Genomic DNA, 18300 nt, shown 5'->3' on the forward strand with positions numbered 1-18300 from the left:
CACAGTCAGGTGGTCCTCAATCAATCTAACCCCTTCTTACCCTTTATGGGTACCCAGACGCATCAACAAGGTGAAGAGTCATGTTGAACATCAATGGCCTGGGCCAGTCACCGCTCAAAAGTCACCAAAGTGCTTTGCTGTCCACCTGAAACTATCAAACGTTGTTAATTGGCTATACTCCAATATAAAATAAAAAGTTTTAAAAAAAGTCACTGAAGGGGGATGGGGCCTCCTGCCGGGAAGAGTTAGTCTTGGATTCAGATTTCTGTTCAGACCCTGACCTTATTTGCACTGATGTAATCAGCCAATATTGGCATAGTCCTGAGAGATCTTGTTCCCAGCAGGCTTGGAGTGGGGGTAGTGCTGTTGCCTTCTCTATATAGGGGGTTCAGCCAGGTGCCCAGCGCTGTCCTGGGGCCTCTCCAGCTCACCATGGCTCGGGCATTGAGAGTGCCAGTTGCACTGTGGCTGTTGGGCTTGTGCTGGTCTTTGGCTAAAGCCCACCCTCTGTGAGTAAAGTTGAGGCTGGAGAAGGAGGACCGGGGTTGGGATTAGAGTGGGATAGGGCCAGCTTTTAGGTCTGGAGTAAGTCTGGGGTCTTGGGACTTCCCTGGTGGCTCAGACAGTAAAGCATCTGCCTAAAATGCAGAAGACCTGGGTTTGATCCCTGGGTTGGAAAGATCCTGTGGAGAAGGAAATGGCAACCCACTCCAGTAGCCTTGCCTGGAAAATCCCATGGACAGAGGAGCCTGGTAGGCTACAGTCCATGGGGTTGCAAAGAGTCAGACGCAACTGAGCGACTTTACTTCACTTCTTCAAGTTTAGGGTCAGGAGCTAAGGGAGAGGGGTTAGCTGCTGTGGAGCCAGACAGCTCTGTGTCTTCTCTCTAGGGCTAGAGCTCCTGAGCTTGGGCACGGAGTTGAAGGTGGGAATGTGGCCAAGCCGGATCCAGACGTGACGGGTGAGGCCCTGACTCTCTGTGTCTGTCTCTCTGCTTCTGCATTGTATCCTCTTACTGATCTTTCACCTGCTGCCTCCCTGCCTCCTCCCCAGAACGCTGCTCGGATGGCTGGGGCTTTGATGCTACCACCCTGGATGAGCATGGGAACATGCTGTTTTTAAAAGGTAGGAGGGGCTGGGATTGGGGCATTTGGGACCTCAGACTTGGTCGCCTTCACCAGGATGTATCCTGGTGGTCTTAGGAATTATTTAAGAGCATCACCCATGGCTTCTTTGTAACTATCTCAGTAGGCCAAAAGTTTGCTCTGGGTCCTTCAGTGACTGTGTGTTTTGCAGGGGAGTTTGTGTGGAAGGGTCATGCCTGGGCCCGGCAGTTGATCTCAGAGAGGTGGAAGGATGCCCCCAGTCCCGTGGATGCTGCATTCCGCTATGATCGTAACAGTGTCCTTCTGATCAAGGTACGACTGGACCCAGGTCAGGGCCAGGCCAGAAATGCTGGAGTCAACATGAGAAACCCTCCCCTAGGTGGCCCTTGCCAACAGGTTCCAGGTTTCCTCCTCCTGGGCCTTCCTTTCCTGAGCAAGGTCAGGCTAGGGGGGTGTGTGTGTGTATGCATGCGGACCTGACAGGCGCCACATCCAGTGGCTCTTCTTCAGTCCTAATCTGCCTCCACACCTCTCTGCTACTCCTCAAGCTGTTGACCATCCTTTCCTTCCTAGAAATTCCTCCTTGGCTTCCATGACCCCGCATCTGGTCTTCTTCCTATGGTTGCCAGGTTGTTCGCCGCACAGCGGTACCTGGCCGAGGGGTGAGTGGAGGATGAAATCCAGCCCACTGTGCCCATCAGGTCCCATGTCCTGGCCCAGCTTGTGTCTGGTCCTTCTGGGCACCTTCTCCTGACTCACACAAAGATGCCGCATGGCTGGGTGGCCCTCACTGCTGGGTTTGTTTTCCCTCCTGCCTTTTTTTCTTGCTCTTCTCAGCTTCTCATCCTGGGCCACTCCCTGAATGTTCCATGGGGATCCTTCCCAGCCTTTCCATTCACCCTCCCTGGGTGATCTCAACTACTGCCACAGCTCTGAGACTCTCCATGTTGTGGACACCAGATATGGCTCTTTCCCCAGAGCTCCAGACATTTCTTTGCAATTTCCTGGCTGACATCTTCAATTTAGATGTTCTGTAGACACCTCAAATACAGCACCTCCCAAACGGAACACAGTATCTTCTGTACAAATCCCTCTCCTCCCAAGTCCCCTATTTCAGCAAATGGCACCACTACGTGCTGCACTCTGTAAGCCAGGGGCACACGGGTCATGAGACCTGGCCCTTGCTTATCTTTTCAGGTTGATCTCTTCCCCAGCCACATTCACTGTATGCCAGCCACATGAGTATACGGTGTACATGCTACTCCCTCTGCTAGTAATGCCCTTTCCACACTTGTCTACCTGGAAAATTCCTGCTCAGTTTTGAACACCTGGCCCAAATGTTCCCTCCTCTGTGCAGCCTTCTAGGAATTCTCTAGGTTGACTTAGGCACCTCTCCTTTATTCCCAATGCACTTCACATGCCTCCACCTTGGGGCTCACATGGCTAGGACACACTAGGGGCTCACTTTCTGTTTTTGTACAATGAAAAAAAAAATGAAGTCCTTGAAGGCAGAGATAGAGTCTTGTCACCCCTTTATGACCAGTGCTTCTCACAATACCTGGCATATGGTAGTCATTCAGCAACTGTTTCTTGAGTGAATAAATGAACAAATGAATGTTTGAATGGATGGATGATCGCAGGATGACTATGGATGTGCCTGCCAAAACCAATGGTGTTGCAGATAATTGTACCATGGGCGTGCTAGTTGCACATAGTCAGATGTGTGTGTGTAGTAACAGTGATTGGATTTGCACAAATTGAAGGTGTATATTTGTGCAAGGGGTCAGCACATTGTTGTCCACAGATGGATTGAGAGTATGGGGGACTGCAGAAGAATATTATGTTAAGTGTGATAGATCAAAGGTGTTGTGTGAGCAGAATGGCAGTGTCTGGCATGCATATTAAAAATAGCATGCTTTTGTGTGTAGGGGGACAAATTCTGGGTATATCCTCCTGAGAAGGGGGAGGAATATCCAAAGTTGCTCCAAGAGAAGTTTCCTGGAATCCCATTCCCACTGGATGCAGCTGTGGAATGTCACCGCGGAGAATGCTCTCATGAGGGTGTCTTCTTCTTCCAAGGTCAGTGCAGGCTGGAATAAGAGAGCGTGGAGTAGCGGTGGGATGGTGGTGAGGGAGGTAGAGATAGGGAGGGTGGTGCTGGTAGAACCATGATATGGTTTCCCAAGAAAGAGAAATAGAGAAGCTAATTAAGGTCTACACAGTTTAAGTAGGGGAAGTAAGAGGAAGTCATTCTGGGGAAGTTAACTGGATATAATTCTGCTAAAAGCCCTTCGTGTCCTCCATGACCCTTAGGACAAACCTATGTTCTTTAGTCTCACAAAGTTCTTCATGACCTTACAGACAAGGTTCTCCAAGTCCCTCCAGCCTATTGACCCTCCAGTGTTTAATCTCTCAATCCTTCCCTTGAATATGAAGCCCCCCAAACTCTCTGCTATTCCCTAGACACCCAGTTTGCTTCATGCTTCCATCTCCCACTCTTGACTGCTTTGTAACTCCTTCAGTTTTTAGTTTAAGTATCACCTTCTCTGGGAAGTTTCCCCAGACTCTTCCCACTGCCCTTGCTGAACTGATCATGTGTACTTTGCTGCTGAATTTTGTCATATGACTACTTTCCTCAACTGGGAACTTGCACTGCTGGGCTGTGAGCTCCGTGTGATGGGGGCCACATCTGGTCCATCCTGGGGCCCAGTGCAAGCACAAGGGAGGGCACAGTCTGGCCTCACCGAATGCTTGTTGGTTGATTGGACAAAGGCAACCGCACGTGGTTCTGGGACTTCTCTACAACAACCATAAAGGAACGTCCCTGGCAGGCCGTTGGGAACTGCTCCTCAGCCATACGATGGCTCAACCGCTACTACTGCTTCCGGGGTAACAAATTCCTGCGCTTCGACCCCGTCACGGGAGAAGTGAATTCCACTTATCCTCGGGATGTCCGAGATTACTTTATGTCCTGCCCTAACAGAGGTGAGAAAGCCCCAGCCCTGGGACCTCTGGAGACATGTCCACCTTTCCTGAGTCTGCAAACGCCATACACCCCAGCTCCTACCCTCACCTATGGAATGATACCTTGGCCCTTGCCCCAGCCCCACTTCCATTCCGGCTCTTCCCAACTGTCTTCATATGGGGAAGACCTGCACCCCCAATACCCCCAGCGGTTTCTTCCACCTCAGACCTCATTCTGACTTCTTGCCTTTGTGTGTTCTCCCTTGCTTATTTCTCCCCCAAGGCCATGCACATAGGAATGCAACCCAGCATATGGATAAGCGCTGTAGCTCACATCTAGTCTTGTCTGCATTGCTTTCTGACAACCATGGTGCCACCTACGCTTTCAGTGGTAAGAGATGCCCTCCAATCCCCCCATCTCTGTCCTCCATACCTCCCTACTCTTTCATGTGTGCCTCTCATCTCTGAGATATTTCCTCCATTTTCATCACTGTGCCCCTTATGAAAGGCTCCCATCCTTTCACCCTGGCATGCTCCTTTTCACCTCTCATTTCCTCAGATGCATATCTGAGGAACCTATCTCATTGTCCAGGCCTCTAACTTCTTCCACCTATCTGCCTCTCAGTACTATCCATGCAAGGTTTGTATCTTCTCTGAACCCCCTGAACCTATGACTCCTCATACTCCCTTTGCTCCTGCATGTCTCTGACCCTCTCTACACCGCTCTACCTCAAGCTTATCCCCAGGAGCTCCATCTTTTTCCAGGTGCCTGGTTCCTATGTCCAGCCTCTGGGCCCAGCGTTACCTGCAAATAAGATGTTCCCGTTGCTGAGCATCAGCCAAGAAGTGTTCAGTTCCTTAGATCTTTAGGCAATAGCTTCACTAGCCTGATAAGATTTCTCCCCTGAGTGACTAGGGGAGACCCCTCTCCCCAGACCTGTGCCATTAATTAGTAAAAGCCATCTAATAGTACCTAAGGATAAGTCTTGATCCATACTTGAGGACAGCTCTAAGAGAGTGACCTATCCCATTACACTCAACCTAAGACATATGTATGACAGGATACAGGTGTGAAACAGTGGTTTAGAATACAGCAGAGTGAAAAATCCTTCCTTACTCCTAACCCCTGAACAAATCCGATCAGATGTGACTACCAAGCTATAATGAAAAATACACAGCCACAAGCAGAGCATATCCCCATATCAAGGGGGATATAGAACATAGCAGCATATCCCCATGCTGTAATGAGAACATACATCCGTGATGAAACACACACCTATAGTGAACAAGTAGACCTGTACTGAGAATACCTGCCAGAGTAAGAACACATACGTCTCAGGAGAATACGCAGCTATGGTGAGAGCAAGGCACCACTGGGAGAACACACACACAAAGTGAGATAGCTATGGAAATAGAGATAGAGATCGATAGAAAGACATGGAGATAGAAACACTAAGAAACTAGGGCTACAGGGAACACACAGAGATAGACAGAGAACACTCACCCATGGTGAGATCGTGGAATCTCAAGGCCATGTGCGCATAAACAGAATGCAGCTGAAATCCTAAGTCAAGAGTATTAGAGATGTTCCACAGCTGTTGAGAGAACACCATTATGTTAAAAATACCCAGCCAAGGTGGGAACTCACTATGTTGGCAAAAACACCAGTATGACCCAGCTGTTCAGCAAAGGGCCAGTTCTCCCCTCTCCTTTATTGATAAACCTCTTGTCTCTAGCTCACGGTTTCTAATCTATTCTTTCTGCTTTCCCAACTTTGGTTCACACATGGACCATTATGTCCTCTCAATTTTCTCTCTAGTTATGATCTTTTAGCCTCAGATACAACCGATAACTGCCTCGGTTGCTCTTTTCCCTATTGGCTTTCCAGAGAGAGAATGGGACTGGCCCAGCCCCATAGTTTTATTCCAGACCACATTAAAGTGGCTGCTGGTTGGTCTCTGCATTGGCTATTGATGGACTGGGGGCTCAGCACTTATTTCCTCTGCCCAAAGAGCAGCATAGCTCTGATTCTCAAAATAGGAGCCATGAGCAGGGTAGTTTCATCAGGAGAGAAAGGTGGACATGTGGTCACTGAGTCTTGCCTGGTTAATACACATAAAGAGAGCTTGTGGCTGCATGGGGAACACTGACTATTTATCAAGCACCTGATAGGCACTGGGCATTGTTCTAGGCACTGGGATACAGTGATCAACATGGCAGGCAAGACAATTACCCTCACAGAACCTGCTGGAGAGAGAGATGATAAAGAGAAAATAAAAGAGAATACTTTCAGGCAGTGTTAATAGCTGTGAAATGTCCTGGGAACATTAGAATATTTCTTATTCCCAAATACCATTTGAAGCTAGTATAAATGGATTTGTGAGTTGTTGATATTTTAAAATATAAAATAAAAAATGTTAAGTGTCAAAAAGCTGTGAAGGAAATAGGACAGAATAATTGGATAGAAGTGAAGAGAATGATGGGCCCCTTCTCTGGGAGATGATTTTTAAAAAATATTTATTCTATTTATTATTTATTTGTCTCAGAGAAGGCAATGGCACCCCACCCCAGTACTCTTGCCTGGAAAATCCCATGGACAGAGGAGCATGGTAGGCTGCAGTCCTTGGTGTCGCTAAGAGTCGGGGACGACTGAGAGACTTCATTTTCACTTTTCACTTTCATGCATTGGAGAAGGAAATGGCAACCCACTCCAGTATTCTTGCCTGGAGAATCCCAGGGACAGAGGAGCCTAGTGGGCTGCCGTCTATGGGATTGCAGAGTCGGACACGACTGAAGTGACTTAGCAGCATTTATTTGTCTGCGCCAGCCTTAGTTGTGGCATGTAAGATCTTGTTCCCTGACCAGGGGTCGATTAAACCCGGGTTCCTGCATAGGAAGCATGGAGTCTTAGCCACCAGACCACCAGAGAAATCCTGAAGAGATGACTTTTGAGCTGAGATTTCAGTGATAAAGAGAAATTAGCCCCATAAGGCAATGGAGGAGAAGCATTTTAGGGAAGGTGAACAGCAAATACTTTGAGGAGTCAAGAAAGGAGGCCAGTATGACTCGAGTGTTGGGAAAGAGCAGATGAGTGGCTTGAAAAGAGGGAGAAAGGAGCCAGATCACATGGGTCTGGGAATTCCCTGGTGGTCTAGTGGTTAGGACTCTTATGTGTTCACTGCTGAGGGCCCAGGGTTCTGTCCTTGGTCGGAGAACTAAGATCCTGCAAGCCGTGCATGGACCAACCAAAAAAGAAAAAAGATTATATCATGGGCCTGGTAAGGATTTTCAACTGTAAAAGGAAGCCAGGAGGGGATCTTGAGTTGGGCCATGATCTGTTCTGACTTAATTTTTTAAAAGATCATCCTTATTTCTTATGGAATGTAAGTCACAGAGCTATAATTGTATAAGCAGGGAATCAGGCGAAGAGTTCTCGCAGCTGTCTGGATTAGAGGTGATGACAACTTGGATTGGGATAACAGCACAGAGGTGGTGAGCAATCATCATGATGTATTCTGGAAGTCGAGTCCATAGCATTAACCAATGCCTTGGATATTGGTCAGAGTCGGGAAGGGAAAAGAGTGGTTTCAAGAATGACTTAGCTTTGGGGAACTGGGCAACTAGGTGACAAATGGTTCCTTTTATTAAGATTGGAAAAGACTAGGGTAGAAGGTGTGTGTGTTTGCTGGGAGCAGAAATGAGTTTGGACACATTAGAGTATTGGTATCTAGTAGCCCCAAATGGACACGTCAGGTAGGCAGCTGAGTTTGAGCCTGACACTCAAAGAAAAGGTCCATCAGAAGTGAAAAGAACAGATCAAAAGTCTTCAGTATGCAGATGGGGTTTAAAACCCTGGACTAGGTAAAATCACTACAGAATGAGGGCAGATAGAGTGGAGGCCCAAACCGGGGGATTCTAATGTGGGATACCAGGCTGAAGAGACATCAAAAATGTAAGAACACTGGAAGAGTCTGGAATAACAGGAGCCAAAATTAAAAAAAAAAAAAAAATTTAAAGAAGGGAGCTGTGAGCAGTCAAATGCTGCTAAGAGGTAGAGTAAGAAGAAGACATTAGATTTGACAAGCTAGAGGATACTTAACCCTGAAGAGAGAAATTTCAATGGCAGAGGGAAACAGGAACATAAGTGAAGTGGATTGAGGAAGGAAAGGTAAATAAAAGTTTAGACAATTTTTTTAGGAAGTTGTTATGAAAAGGGGAGAGGAAAATAAGGGGGCTGGTCTGGCTACTTCCTCTGTCTCTGGCCATCTCATGAGATTAGAGAACACCCAGTGGGAGCTTGCTGTGGTCTTCCCTTTTCTTTTTTTTGAACTTTTAATTTTGTATTGGGGTTTGATTAACAGTGTTGTGATAGATTCAGGTGAACAGCGAAGGGACTCAGCCATACATACACATGTATCCATCTCCCCCAAACCTCCCCTCCCATCCAGGCTGCCACACAACATTAAGCAGAGTTCCATGTGCTATACAATAGGCCCTTGTTGGTTATCTACTTTAAATATAGCAATGTTTTAGGTTGTAGGTCCTTGTTGGTTATCCATTTTAAATATAGCATTTCTAAAGAGAAATGACGCAAATGAACTTATTTACAAAACAGAAAGAGACTCACAGACATAAAAAATGGACTTATGGTTGCCAGGGGGAAGGGACAGTTAGTGAGTGTGGGATGGTCACACACCCTGCTTCCCTTTTAATTTCTGGCCACCATCTCATTGTAGCACCTCCTCACACGGACATCTGAGATGCATAAGGAGCCCACACCAAACCTCATTACATTGGCCTGAGCTAGCAACCCGGCCACTCTTCCCCAAGCTTGCCCTTCCATCAGGCCCCTACTGCCTCCAGTTCCAATCAGATCACCATGCCTAACTTTTCCAACCACACACTTGCTCTACTTTCTCACCTAGCCTCTTCCCTCTTGGCTTCTGGATACACTCTCTCCCCTCTCTCGGGACTCACCCCTGCATCTGTCACTTGCCTCTTCATGGCCTGGCCTTTTACCACCAGCACTAGAGCTACCTCTGCTACCCCACAGAGAACCACTACTGGCGTCTGGACAGCAGCCGGGACGGGTGGCACAGCTGGCTCATTGAGCATCTGTGGCCCCAAGGTCCCTCAACAGTGGATGCTGCCTTTCTCTGGGATAAAAAGCTCTACCTCATCCAGGTGTGTGATGGGAGAGAGGCCTGAGGTGGAGACTGGGGAGAATACCCTGCTTGTGCTGATGAATGTCCTTTGTCCTCCAGGGTACCCAGGTATATATCTTCCTGACAAGGGCAGGCTACACTCTCGTAGAAGATTATCCAAAGCAGCTGGAGAAGGAATTTGGGAGCCCTGATGGGGTCAGCCTTCATTCTGTGGATGCAGCCTTTACCTGTCCTGGATCTTCTCAGCTCTACATCATGGCAGGTGAGGGGTGTCGGGTGCTGAGGGGTGGTTGGTTCTGTGTTTCTCCATCAGGGTGTGAGAAAGGCCAGGTGCAGATCCCCGTGACGTGGAAGCCATGTTACATCCGGTGTCTCTTCCCAGGCCAGAAGCTGTGGTGGCTGGACCTGAACTTAGGAGCTCAAGCCACGTGGACAGAGCTTCCTTGGCCCCATACGAAAGTCGATGGGGCCCTGTGTACAGAGAAGTCTCTGGGCCCCCACTCGTGTTCTGCCAATGGTCTGGGCTTGTACCTCGTCCAAGGCCCCAATCTGTACTGCTACAAAGATGTGGAGGAATTGAGCAAGACCAAGGACCTTCCCCAGGCCCAGAGGATGAACAGCCTCCTGGGCTGCGCTCCCCACCAGCACTCCTGATGCGAGTTTGGCTCAGCTCCTCCTCCCAGTTTCCTCACAATAAAGCCAGAGTGCTTCTTCACCTGAATCAAAGGGCCCTGGTTGTGGAACAATCTCACTTCTTTGAATTGAGAAGCTTGTAACCTCTCTTTTTGAGGCTCTTAAAGCTACAGGAGATAAGGGAGGGGAGGGCTGAAGGACAAACCTCATTTCTTCACAGGTGATTCCTGAATCCCAGTCATAAACTGGGTTCTTCCAGACTATCATCCCAGACAGGGAAACAGAGGGGAGGGAGATTCCAGAGGGAGGGGATATATATACATATATACATATATATCTCATTATGACTGATTTATATTGCTGTACGGTAGAAATCAACACAACATTGTAAAGCAATTATCCTCCAATTGAAAAACAATATTATAAAAAAGAGGGGAACAGAGAAAAATGTAGAGAAAGGAACCCCTGTGTTGGCACAGCAAGTAAGAAGCAGAGCAGGGACTCTGCCCTGCTAATAACTGACCACACCTTGGCCCCAGGACATAGGGAAATAGGGCTAGAAGTGGCTACGCATGCACCAAGTGTACTGGCCCAGGGCTGTCATGAAGGGCTGTTCAGTTCAGTTCAGTTCAGTCGCTCAGTCGTGTCTGACTCTTTGAGACCCTACGCAGCATGCCAGGCCTCCCTGTCCATCACCATCTCCCAGAGTTCACTCAAACTCACGTCCATCGAGCCGGTGATGCCATCCAGCCATCTCATCCTGTCGTCCCCTTTTCCTCCAGCCCCCAATCCCTTCCAGCATCGGAGTCTTTTCCAATGAGTCAACTCTTTTCATGAGGTGGCCAAAGTACTGGAGTTTCAGCTTTAGCATCATTCCTTCCAAAGAACACCCAGGGCTGATCTCCTTTAGAATGGACTGGTTGGATCTCCTTGCAGTCCAAGGGACTCTCAAGAGTCTTCTCCAACACCACAGTTCAAAAGCATCAATTCTTTGGCGCTCAGCTTTCTTGTGGCAGTCCTCAAATTGTAGGTCCAGGGGGTTCAGGCAGCATCACAGCAGATGAGGCTTGGTTGCTATGAGTTAGGCACAACAAGCGGAATGAAAAATGAGTGTTTCACCTGCCTGAAGGAAGCTGGGAAAATGGAAGAAGGACTGACTCTGGGGCCTGGCACTATGAAACACATGTGCAGAATGTCACACAGCCTCGTGGACGTCCTGTTGGCTACCCATCAGTCCCCTGCATATTTGCACCATCTAGGCCAGCAGTGTCATCTGGATGGAGGTTACGGTGGTTTGTTCTTTTCTGGTCATAAGCTGACCAAGACTTTAAGGTCCAAACTTACTGACAACCATTTGATTGGGGATTGGCCTGGACTATAGGCAACTGGGTCTTGAGGTGAGACCTTTTTCTTCCTTACCTTTCCAAGTCACTTGAGGTTGAAAACTTGTTTTAGGCTCAAAAAAAAAAAAAAAGCCTCAGACTCTAGCAAGGAGCCCTCACTCTGAGCTTCTATATGCTAGCCTCAGTGACCTCTTCCCTTAAATGGGAGCAATACTAGACACTTTCCTATGACGTTGAGTATGGACTCAAACCCACCTCTTGGATTCACTCCAGAGGATCCTTGGAAGGACAACCACACTCTGGTCCATGGTCCCTTCTGACCTGGTGGCCCCATCCTCTGGGGGGCTTTGGAGTCTAAGTAGAAGAGAAGACAGACAAACCTGGCACTGGGGGGCCAGGCCATAGCATGGTTCCCAATAGGTACCAGGCCCTTGTTGATCAGGAGAACTGCCCCAGGTTCCTTTCCCAGGCTCAATGTGCTGGGAAGAGGAGCAGGTGATGAACCCCAGCCCCTTAGATCATGGTCCATCCAGGACTGGAGTTTGGCTGGGACTCGAAACAGAGGTAGGGGCCAGGCACCAGGGCTGTGGGATCCACTTCCAGAAGTGTCTTGAGTTTTCCCTTCCATCCTTGAAGATGTCTGGATGGTTCTCCTCATGGGGTTGGCTTCTTCTCCTTCAGCCTGAGGGGTGAAGACAAGGCCAGAGTCTTAGTTCTGGGTTTCATCCAGTCCATGTGCCACATCTGGAGCCAACACTGCATCATGTCAGGATGCCTAGAGGTGTTTTAAACAGTTATCCAGCAACTGTGGTATTGGAGGCTAACTTCCTCCTCTCTACTGAGAAGGAGGACTAAGTCTTCTCTTCTCTTCTCCCATCTGCTCTGTTGAAGGGAAGCCTCTAAGCTTGTGTCCAAGGAACTTTCAGAAAAGGTCAACTCATGATTCTTCCATCCACCCTCTTAGCACCTCCTATGCTCAGGGTAGTGTGTCAGGCAGTAGAAAAAAAGATGGGTTGGACAGTTTCTGCCCCAAGGTCTGCCACTCTATACAGTTGGGATGGGGGGAGGTTGGAGGGGAATGCAGACAAGGCATCAGATAAATGCAATAGAGTGAGACAGACATTAAGATGGAAGACTATATATGAAAATGAAATCAGAACCAGCAATACCTGTATGGGGAACAAGTTAGGAAAGCCTTTATAGCTGAATTTTAAAACATGAGTAGAACATATGCAGTGCTTTACCATGCCTGGTGCATAACAGGCAGAAGAGGCAACACAAGCAAAGAAGAGCCAGGAGTGGGAACCACAACTACTCAGCAGGGCTGAGTACAGGGGATGAGTGAGAGGCTGGTTGGAGGTGAGGCTGGAGAAGGAGCCAGGGGCTTCTCAGCTCATGGGGGGCTTGCCCGTCAGGCTAGGAAGCTTGGATTTTGTCTATCTTTGGGGCAATGGAGACCTACTAAGGGATTTTAGACCAAGGAGTCCTCACACTCAATGAGATTTACATTTTAGAAAGATGACTCTGTTGCAGAGTGGATTCTGAGTGAAAGGAGATCACTGTGGATGTGAGAAGGGCACTGAGGAGGTCAGTGCTGTGATCCAGGTATAAATCATGGAGGCCCAGACACTGGTGCAATGGAGATGAAGAGAAGCAGGCAGATTAAAAATCATTTAGGGGATTTCCCTGATGGTCCACTGGCTGAGACTCCACACTCCCAATGCAGGGGGGCTGAGTTCGATCCCTGGTCAGGGAGGTAGAGCCCACATGCTGCAACTAAGAGTTCGCATGCAACTAAGTCCAATGAACACCTGGTGCAGCCAAATAAGTTACTTAATTAAAAAGAAGACATTCTGATAAGAGGGTGACAGAGTGAGAATTTCACCGCCAAACGACTCCATGGACCCTTTTCCTGCTCATCATTGTGCCACTTCTTCCCCAACTTCCCATGGTGCCCTCTCAAATGCACACTCCATGGTCAATAAGCTTCTGTGTATTCTTTATACACTCCGTGGTTAATATGCTTCTCTCTTTCTCTCCATTGAAGAGATTGGGCTCTGCCCCAGGGACTTCTTCCTACCCCTGGAGCTGTCCCAGTGGAAGGGAAGCAGCTTACCATTGGCAAGACTCCCATACACGCCTATGCTATTTTCTTCCTCTTTCTATGCAGGTTAAATTCTTTTCTTTGGCATCAAGCAAATGAGCCACAGTATCCTTATGGCTCCCATCTGTTAGTAGATGGGAGCAATACCTGTGTCCTCACTTGCTGAAGACCCTACTTCAGTCACCCAAACCAGACCCTAGTCCTCATTCACAACTGCTCCACCTGTGAAGCAATTCCTTAAATTCCAACACCCTCTGGAAAAGGGCATGGTAACGCATTCCAGCATTCTTGCCTGGAGAATCCCATGGACAGAGGAGCCTGGCAGGCTACAGTCCATGGGGTCACAAAGAGTTAGACACAACTGAAGCGACTTAGTATGTATGTAGGCACACAGACCATATTCAAGTCTCTGTCATCTTTAAGGGGGAAAAAAAAAGATAAAACCAGAATCTTCAACTTTGTACCACTTTTCAGCTGTCTATTCTTTCTTCCAACTTTCTTAAAGAGGGATCTGCACTTACTTATCCTACTTCCTGATTTTCATTTGCTTAAGTACTATTGCATTGTGGCTTCTGCCTCTATTTTCTGCTAGTATAGATCATAGGGGGATCCATGACCTCCATATTGCCAAATTCAAAGGATACATTTTTTGACCTTGACCTGTTGGAAATCTTTGCTGCATTTGATGCTGTTGATCACATCTTCCTCCTTGAAAATCTTTCCTCCCTTGGATTTCATCCATGACATTAGCTCTCTCCTGCTGCTGCTGCTGCAAGTCGCTTTAGTCGTGTCCGACTCTGTGCGACCCCATAGATGGCAGCCCATCAGGATCCCCCGTCTCTGGGATTCTCCAGGCAAGAACACTGGAGTGGGTTGCCATTTCTTTCTCCAATGCATGAAAGTGAAAAGTGAAAGTGAAGTCACTCAGTCGTGTCAGACTCTTAGTGACCCCATGGACTGCAGCCCACCAGGCTCCTCCATCCATGGGATTTTCCAAGCAAGAGTACTGGAGTGGGGTGCCATCTTCTCTTATTCTCTGTTTCTTCTCCGCTTTCCTCTGGGCCTTCTTTTCCTCTGCTGGCTCACCAAATGCTAGCATTCCCAGAGTTCAGTCCTACGTCCTTTTCTCATTCTCTACTTGGTCTTCCTAGGAATGCACTAGAATAGTCCTGTCGAAGAATGGTGTTGAGGAAGTCCTTGCTAGAACTAGCAATTGACTTTTGAGATCCAGTGCATATAATATGGGAGAAGGCAATGGCACCCCACTCCAGTGTTCTTGCCTGGAGAATCCCAGGGACGGGGGAGCCTGGTGGGCTGAGGTCTATGTGGTCGCAGAGTCGGACATGACTAAAGTGACTTAGCAGCAGCAGCAGCATATAATATGTAGGAAGATTTTACTCATGGATTTTCCAAATGATAACAACCAATCTGAAGAAAGAGGGTTTATTGTATCAACTACAAGAAAAATTACAATATCAAAGCAATATTTACATATAGTAGTAGAAAAGGTCATCTTTGCTCCAAAAGTGTCTTTGCTGCTAATAAGGTTGCAAGCTCTATTCTTCCCTATAGGTGACTTGGTTAGGTGATACAGATGTTCACCAGGCTGATCTATTAAACCAAACAGCATAAAGTCAGTACTCCTGGTAGATGACTCTGGATGGATTTGCTTCTAATCAGTTTTTCCTGGTAAGTCCAAGGTAGTAATTTGAAAAATGTGCTGCCTCAGAGGGACCCACGTTGGTCAAAACCACACAGAGTATCTGAAATGGCTCATAAGCTACTGGTTGTTCTGGAAACCATCAGAAGGTGGATGAGATACAACATAGAGAGGATAGATGAAGGGTACAGGTTAACACCCCACCAATCAGGAGGCTTTGCAGAACTAGGAGAGCAGGGATTCAGGAAAAGTGTGTGTGGATCAAACTGCACTGTATGTACATCTTTTTTTTTTTAACAGCTTGGTTACAGCTCATAGTTTTATTCAGTAAACAAAGGATAGTACACCCCCAGGCGTGAGGGTGGAGATCCCAAAGGAGAGGCCTGTATGTACATCTTAACTACACTTAACTGTATGTTTGCATCTTAACTAATTAGATGCCTTTCCCCATCTTCACCATCTACCTGTGATTATCATCTCTGATTACCTGAAGAGACATCCCTGGATATTACAGCCATCCTGCTTAATGGGATTGGCAAGACAAGTATTCTGGTGGGCTGTCTGTAAATGGGTGCTATTCCTGGATTCTTTTTTCATTTGCTCAAGCAGAAATCTGGAAGTCATCCTTTCCTTCATTCTACCTTAGCCAATCAATTAATCACTAATTGTTGAATTCTTTCTCCTGAATATTTATTAAAGCTATGCAATCTTCTCCATCCCTAATCCCACCACTATAGTCATCTCCTAGGACTGCTTTCTAACTGGTCCTCATTCTCCAATTTTGCTCTCTTCCTATCTATTCTCTACTTAGCAGCCACAAGTGATCTTCCAAAATGCAAGGGTGGGACTTCCCTAGCAGTTCAGTGGTTACATCTTTGCTTTCCAATGCAGGGGGTGCAGGTTTGATCCCTGGTTGGGGAGCTAAGATCCCACATGCCTCGCAGCTTATATATATATATATATATACACACACACACATAAAACAGAAGCACTATTGTAACAAATTTAATAAAGACTTTAAAAATGGTCCACATCAAAAAAAATCTTTTAAAAAATTTACCTCTTAAAAAAAGAGGATTGATACTGAAGCTGAAGCTCCAATACTTTTGCCACCTGATGAGAAGAGCTGACTCATTGGAAAAGACCCTGAAGCTGGGAAAGATTGAAGGCAAAAGGAGAAGCAGGCAGCAAAAGGATGAGATGGTTAGACAGCATCACCGACTCAATGGACATGAATCTGAGCAAACTCCAGGAGATAGTGAAGGACAGGGAAGCCTGGTGTGCTGCAGTCCACCGGGTTGCAGAAAATTGGACACAACTGAGTGACTGAACAATGACAAAGATGTAAAAAAGAAAAAAAGCAAAGGTGAATGAACTTGTCCCTCCCGTGCCCCAAACCTTTTGATGATTTCCCATTGTCTTTAAATTAAAGTCCAAAATCCTAAGCCTAACAACATGGTTCTCCTTGATTTGGTACCTGTCTACCTTTCCAGCTCACCTTATGCCATTCTTCATTATCACACCCATCCTGGCCTTCTTGTACTTCTCCTTTGACTTGGGATCATTTTCTCTTCTCCTGGATGACCTCTTTCTTTCTCACCCTTTCCCCTCACCTAAGTGCCACTTCCTTGTGAAAGTCTTTCCAAATGTCCCCAGGTAAAATTTAGTTCACTCACATAGTATTCTATAGATTTCCTTAGAAACACTCATCACAATTCTAATTATATATTTAGTATCACTTTCCTTTGTTATTCAAGCTTCATGAGGGCAGGGACTGAATCTTGTCTCTTGACAAGTTCCTAGCACCAAGGACAGTGCCTCCCACACTATAATTATTTGTTGAGAGAGAATTATCAAATAAATGAGGACATCTTTCTTCTTCTGAGTAACTCTTACTCATCTTTCAAAGACAAAAGTCATATGTTATACCCTCCAAGTTGGGTGACAGTCAAATCTGATTCATCTTTAGGACGCTAGGACCTAGCCTGAGGCTTGGTACATGGTATATAATAGAAGTTTGTCAAATCATAATAAACTCTTGGTTAGGAGTTGATAATTTCTGAAGTCGAATGATGGGTATATGAGAGTTCATTATACTATTCTGTTATCTTTCTGTGTATATATTTGAAAATCTCCATAACAAAACGTTAAAACATATATTCACCTCAAGTCAAGTGAAAGTGTAGTCAAATATGATCTTGAGACTTCCGGCTTAGGCAAGCAGTAGATGGCGATGCCACTCACTGGGATGGATGAAGTGGGGCTGCATTCAGTCATGTGTGTTTGTGTGTTCTCAGATACACGTACTGGAGAGAATTCTTTTTCACCCCAGTGAAACTTCTTAAAAGGCAAAAAAAAAAAAAAAAGGGGTGAGACAATGAGTTTAGATTTAAACATTTTTAGTTTTAGGCACCCCAAAGGGGTGCTCGATCTTTAGTCAAGTTGCTCAATAGTTTGCAGGTACAATAAATTAAACCTCTGCCTTGGAGGAATGAGTCAGGGGAGGGTTTCTGGATGGTGACACTCCCTTTCACTGGCTTTGATGGCCTCTGGGCCACTGACCTGACCAGTGGGGACTACCCCACTATCCAGGGAGTCTGCAGTGTTGAGCTCCACCATTCCTTCCTTCACACTTTTCACCTGCATTCTCCCCTTCTTCTTGCCCTCCTGTGAATTTCTGCCAGGGAGCTATTCGTTCCTCATGTCTGCAAGGCCTTGGTGTCACAGTCTCATGTCCAGCCGCAGGGGAAGGGTGTGAAGAAACATCTGGGTTCCAGTTTGTTTCCCCCACTTACCTATGAGCGCCCACAAGTCGCTTTACCTTTCTGAACCTCAGCATCTTGTCTGCAAACTGAGGATAATCAGAGCAGCGACTTCACAGGGCTGGTGTGAGCACGAATGCGTACAAAGGGTTTAACACACAGCCTGGCACCGTGAAAGCGGTCAATAAATACGAGCTATTATTATCACCAACGTTGTGTCCTCATCGCTTACCACCAGGACGTCAGGGAGTGTTGCCGCGAGAGCCGGGCAGGCGGCCTCCTCCAGCCCCTCCCCACTCGGCCGCGGCCCGGGCACCGCCACCGCGGCTCCCGCTCCAACCTCGGCTGAGCGTCGCCCCGCGGCGGTGCGGGGCCAGGGCCCTGCGGGGCGCGCAGGGTGAGTCCGGGGTCCCCTGGTGGAGGGCGGTGCCGGGCTGGGCGGGGGTCGGCGGATGCTGGGGCAGCCCTCTGGGACCTGGGGACCCACCCGGGCGCAGGGATGGCGGCCGGCGAGGGGGTTGGGGGCGCCGGGCTCCTAGAGGCCGCAGGCTGCCGTAGGGAGG

At 47.5% G+C, this 18300-nt stretch overlaps 2 protein-coding genes across 2 annotated transcripts in view; both read left to right on the top strand.

Annotated features, from left to right (window-relative positions):
* Positions 1-391: 391 nt before the first annotated feature.
* Positions 392-9965, top strand: HPX (hemopexin). The gene is made up of 10 exons (XM_010839138.1): positions 392-509; positions 891-961; positions 1054-1125; positions 1297-1418; positions 3035-3185; positions 3879-4091; positions 4354-4461; positions 9124-9254; positions 9335-9497; positions 9618-9965. The coding sequence occupies exons 1-10, from the start codon at positions 433-435 to the stop codon at positions 9887-9889; spliced, it is 1380 nt and encodes a 459-aa protein (XP_010837440.1). The 5' UTR covers positions 392-432; the 3' UTR covers positions 9890-9965.
* A 7993-nt stretch (positions 9966-17958) lies between these two features.
* The window catches only part of APBB1 (amyloid beta (A4) precursor protein-binding, family B, member 1 (Fe65)), a gene marked incomplete at its 3' end in the record, with an annotated part of 22867 nt that continues 22525 nt past the window's right edge, over positions 17959-18300 (top strand). The window contains exon 1 of the mRNA XM_010839149.1: positions 17959-18134. The remainder of the gene's footprint in view (positions 18135-18300) is intronic.

Source organism: Bison bison, unplaced genomic scaffold, assembly GCF_000754665.1.
Source record: "Bison bison bison isolate TAMUID 2011002044 unplaced genomic scaffold, Bison_UMD1.0 scf7180017864112, whole genome shotgun sequence".
Lineage (NCBI taxonomy): Eukaryota > Metazoa > Chordata > Mammalia > Artiodactyla > Bovidae > Bison > Bison bison.